Here is a 5,600-nt window from a genome sequence, read left to right on the forward strand (position 1 = left end):
GGCGAGGGCGTGGCGGTGGATGCTTCCAAGCAGCACCATCGACTCTGCAGTGCAAGGTACAGCGGCAATGAAGGGTTAGAACATGAGAGGAGACTGGGGAAAGACATCAACACGCAGTTACACAGCAGATACACAGACACAGACACAGACACACACATACACACACATACACAGCAGATACACAGATACATACACAGCAGATACACAGACACACAGACACACACGCCCACGCGTGCTGACTTGGAGAGTCGACGAGCGGAAGGTATGTGAGGGCGGAGCGGCGGAGGGTGCGGTAGATGCGGCCGTACGTGCAGTGCAGGGACACAAACGGCGGACGCTTCATCATGAACTTGTCCACCGTCTGCACAGCGCAAGATGGCAGCGTTTGGGGGCGGTGAGGTCATGGTGTTGGTGGTTGCGTGCAACAGAAAGGGGTTACAAGTCAGTGTAGACAAGCTGACAGAGAGAGAGAGAGACAGAGAGAGACAGACAGAGAGACAGAGAGACAGACAGACGAGCACACCGGCGGTACGTACGCGCTGGAAGACGGCGTCGCGGCGGATGTCAGGGAGATAGGGGAGGCCTCTGATCTGGATGATGCTGTCGTAGATGGACGGTGACAGCGTTTGGCAGATGGCATTGGCAATCAGCACAGCCACCATCACAGGCAGGATGTGGTGGATTTGGCCTGGCAGTGTTGCATGTGGAACATGATCGTGTGTGTGTGTGGATGTGGGTGTGGGTGTGAGTGAGTGTTGTCGTCAAGCTATGGCAATATGTTGGTATCACGGCAAATAGACATACACACATCACACCACATGTACACACATATCACACCGCATGTATGCACACACACACACACACATCACACCGCATGTATGCACGCACACACACACATGCGCATAATCACACATGCACATAATCACACATCAGATCCCAGCAACCTGTGAGCTCGAAGACGATGACGGAGGTTGAGATGGTGTGCGTGACACCACCAGCGAGTGCAGCCGCGCCAACCACGGCGTAACCACCAGGAACAATGTGGTTCCCCCCGCCCCAATCGCAGAACCCGGCGGGCTGGAAATCGTCATCGCCGCCCGACGTGAGACCCGTCGGGAACCAGATGGCCATGCTCTCACCAATGAGCCGCCCAAACCCGGCGCCAATCACAAACACGGGCACAAACACGCCCGCTGGCGGTGGCGATGGTGAGGTGATGGTGATGAGGTGTGTATGCGTGCGTGTGTGTATGTGTATGTGTGTGTGTGTGTGATGGTGTGTATGTGATGGTGTGTGAGTAAGTGGGGTGAAGGAAGGGTGGGGAGCAAGTGACTGTTCGAGGTGATTCCAAGGGGAGGAATGAGCGGGTTTCCGAGCAAAACCACAGACACGCACATCCTGCACGACAAGCGAGACAAGGCACAATCCGTGCTGTTGCTGCTGCTGCTGTTGTCGCTGCTGTTGTCACTGCTGCTGCTGTCACTCACCTGGGATGGGCATTGTGATGGCGAGGATGGTGACGATAAACTTGACAATGACGAAGATGACGAGGTTGAGAATCAAACTCCCGCCCCGCCACTCCTACAACATAGAGGTCGTGGTGATGGTGCAATGATGGTGGTGTTAACGATGTGACGGAATCACAATGAACATGGCAGTTTCGTGAGAGCACGAGTCTACACGGCTACGGCTGTGATGTGTCTGTGCGTGCGTGTCCTTTCTTCCCACCACGTGCCCGCCTCCCCCAACAATCGCTTCCCACCATCACCTCGATGCACTGCAGGCGCTCCGTGGTGAAGAGGTGGTTGATCTCCGTCGCCTGCACCAGCGACAGGTGCCGTCCAATCAGACCTGCAACAACGACAAAAACACCCGTGACGTTGGCGGTGAGGAGCGTGAGGGTTGCACGGTACGAGCACGATTGCGCAGAGACAGACAGACAGAGAGAGAGACAGACAGAGACAGAGAGACAGAGAGAGAGAGAGACAGAGACAGAGAGAGATGAGCGAGCAAACACGCGCGCATACACACACAGACACAGACATACATACACACACAGAGACACACATATACGCACAAATGCAGGTGCGTACCCGGAAAGGTGAGGGTGGCGATGAAGAAGGAGATGATGAGCGGGTAGAGGTAGCGATAGCGGGCAATAACGGCCAATGCACGGCCCGCTGGTGGCAGTCCCGACGAACCGAGAGGGAGGGAGGACGGGGAGTCGGTGGCGAGGTGAGGAGGCACGTGCGCACGTACGCACACGCACATACACACACACGTGCACACACACACGTGCACACACACACGTGCACACACACACGTGCACACACACACACACATGCACATACACAGACACACAGACACACACGCACATACACAGACACACACGTGCACACACACACACGTAAGCGTACCCACAAGCAATCACACTGCTTGCATACGTTGTGAGTATATTGCATAAGTTTCGATGACTTTTCGGTGGAGGAAGACGAAAAACGACGCGAAGACACCGCAGAGGGCACCGAGAATCGTAAACGCGAGCATCTCCCCAAGATCAAATGGATACTCATCAAACTACAGTGGCGGCGGTGGCGGTCGAGTGAGTGCGCGCGAGAGAGAGAGAGAGAGAGAGAGAGAGAGAGGTGTGTGTGTGTGTGTGTGTGTTGTTGTGTGTTGTTGTGTGTGTGTGTGTGTGTGTGTGTGTGTGTGTGTGTGTGCGTGCGTGCTTGTTTGTGCGTGTGCGTTGACTTGCGTTGCCGCTGGAGTATGATGATGTTCGGTTACAATTTAAAATGCGCCAACCAAAATGACCGTGTGCGACAGGATGGGGATAACGTGCCAAGTGGCGAGTGACGAGTACAGCAAAGCAAAGGAGGGCAGCCATGGCGAGTTGTGGCTGTCAATGGTGTTGATGTTGGTGTTGAAGCGTGACACGCAGGAAATGACAGGAACAAACCAGAGCCACTCATTGACGCAGGAAGCGAACACACGAGCAAGACAGGCACGGAAGCGAAAGCAAAGCGAAGGAAAAGAAAGCAAAGCAAGAGGAAGCGAAGCGAGTGAAATGCCAACACACACACACACACACACATACACACACACAACACGAGCTAGAGGGTGTCGGCTTGTCCTCTGCTTGCGCGCGCAAAGGGCGATGTGTAGCACTGGAGGCAGTGGCGAACAGGTTTTGTGATGCCAAACTTGGGGATGGGCTTGGTGTTGTTCTGCGGTGCACACGTGGAGCACACGAGGCGCCCGCAGTGGCGACAGTGGTGTCTGTGAAGGCGGCGGTGATGGGGGTTTGTTGGGGGGTTGGGGTGGGGGGGGGGGCGTGGGATTAGCGTGCATGCGAGATCGACGGATGTGCTGCTGCACGGGATAATGCTGCTTTGAGTATGAGCGCATGCATTCACAACATTCTCACAAACAGAAAGACAGAGACACAGAAAGACAGAGGGATAGAGAGACATCCAGACACACACACAGACATACACAGACACACACACAGACAGAGACATGTAGATAGACACAGAGACACAGAGACACACAGACAAACTCACACACCTTCGTCGAACAATGGTGAACTTCTGATGACACTGCTGGCAAGCGGGCGAGGTTGAGTCTGGAATCCACGAGGGCGCATCCTGGTGAGTGATAAAATGTTGTTCTGCATGGCGTGCAATGTGGTGGTGGTGGCATTGAAGCGTGAGCACAGGCAGGCAGGATAACCAGCAGACAGGCATAACACCAGCAGCGGATGAGCGGGAGCTCCAGTATCCACCTCCCCCGAACACACACACACACACATACACACACACACACTCACAGTCACTCACACACACACACACACACACACACACACACACACACACACACACACGAACTCACGTGATTTGCTGTAGTTTTGCTTCATCTGTGCAAGTTGCTTCTTGTCGCGTTCTGTCAGCTCTTCCGCTTGCTCGCCACTCACGCTCGCTTTCAAGGTCTGCGTTGTTCCGCATGAGAAAGAGGCACAAGAGCACGTGGGGCAGTGGCCGAGTGGACTTGCGTCAGATGGCGTGATTCAAAACGTGTGTAGCAAGTACACACTGGCATCAGACCATCATGGGAGCACAACGCACTTGCACACTGGCTCAGCAACAGCAAGATAAGGAGGAGGGTGGAGGAGGAGGAGGAGGCGGAGGAGGTACGCGTGCGTGATCAATGCATGTCAACACGTACCCTGCGATACATCTCGGCTTCTTCGCTGAAGTAGTCTCGGTCTACGGTAACAGGGAAACAAATGAGCATGGGCAGTGAAGGAAGTGCGGCACAGACAGAAGAGACACAGACCATACGAACACCAATACGAACAATGCGAACACTCACACACGCATACACACTCACACAAGCATACATACACACGCAAGCACACCCATACACTCAAGCACACACACACACACTCACACAAGCACACACACATGCAAGCACATCCATACACACATACTCTCTGTCTCTTGCACACACAAGCACGTGCACGTGTTGACGATACCAGGACAGGTTTCAAGAAAGGATGCATTGCCACCAGCTTTCATCATGGCAATTTGTTGTGAAGACCACTGATCGAGTGTGACTACACACACGTTTGCATGCAACACACGTACGCAATTGTACCAATGAGCGCCAGGGTGAAACGCGGTGTGTGGTCTGTGTTGTGAACAAGATGTCATGTGTGCTAATGCCGTGATGCGACACCCTCGTTGAGCTCAAGCAAAACCCCAGCTTTTTGCCTCCTGCTGCATGGGCTTCTTCATGTCCGTCATCACGTCACACACCTGATCGAACAAAACTGATGTTGACGCCGAGACCGCGGTGCACGCCAGAGCACTTGAGGCACAGCAATCTAGGAGTGGTGTGAAAACAAAACAAAAACAAAACAGCGGCGCATGGCAAGCCGTGAGCGCACAGCACACCCAAAACAACGATAACACAGCACCTGTGGGCAGCACCTCTTTGAATCCGCACGTGTGCACGACAGACAAACCAAAACGGCACACCTGCCATCACGACTTCCAAATGCCCACATGGATCGGCACAAACACAAGCACAGAACGAGCAGGCCAGCACGCAAGCGTGGGTAAGCACGGTACGGCATCGCAGCTTACAGGCCGAGAGAGACGCTGGCCCATGTTGGATCACTGTCACCGCAGTGTGCACACGCATCGTTGCCCGGCAGTTGGCGCAGCTCCTGGCATTGGCGTCACAGTGGATGCATACATCAGCGATCGCCATGATGGCGTGGGTGCATCAAGCAAACCAAAAAGCAACCGAAGCAGCCGAAACAACCGAAGCACTTCCACAGACACAAAAACACACACACACACACACACACGCACACATACACGCACACACACACACACAAAGACACGCTCGCACGCCCAGACACATACACACACATACACACACACGCACACACAGACACACACACACATACACACACACGCACACACATACACACACGCACACACACGCACACACACACACATACACACACACACACACACACACACACACACACACACACACACACACACACACACACACAGACACACATACAC

At 54.1% G+C, this 5,600-nt stretch overlaps 1 protein-coding gene across 1 annotated transcript; it reads right to left on the reverse strand.

Annotated features, from left to right (window-relative positions):
* Positions 1–240: 240 nt before the first annotated feature.
* PTSG_11447 (uncharacterized protein) lies at positions 241–5,274 on the reverse strand (the record flags this gene model as incomplete). Its single annotated transcript, XM_004987479.1, has 16 exons — positions 241–361; positions 537–688; positions 945–1,193; positions 1,488–1,581; positions 1,769–1,851; positions 2,094–2,180; positions 2,445–2,577; positions 2,815–2,967; positions 3,186–3,279; positions 3,568–3,670; positions 3,892–3,988; positions 4,225–4,265; positions 4,535–4,615; positions 4,818–4,885; positions 5,148–5,230; positions 5,260–5,274. Coding segments are annotated over 16 exons (1,654 nt in total), but the record flags the coding sequence as incomplete, so codon positions are not given.
* Between the last annotated feature and the right edge of the window lie 326 nt (positions 5,275–5,600).

This window comes from Salpingoeca rosetta (genome assembly GCF_000188695.1).
Source record: "Salpingoeca rosetta unplaced genomic scaffold supercont1.85, whole genome shotgun sequence".
NCBI lineage: Eukaryota > Choanoflagellata > Craspedida > Salpingoecidae > Salpingoeca > Salpingoeca rosetta.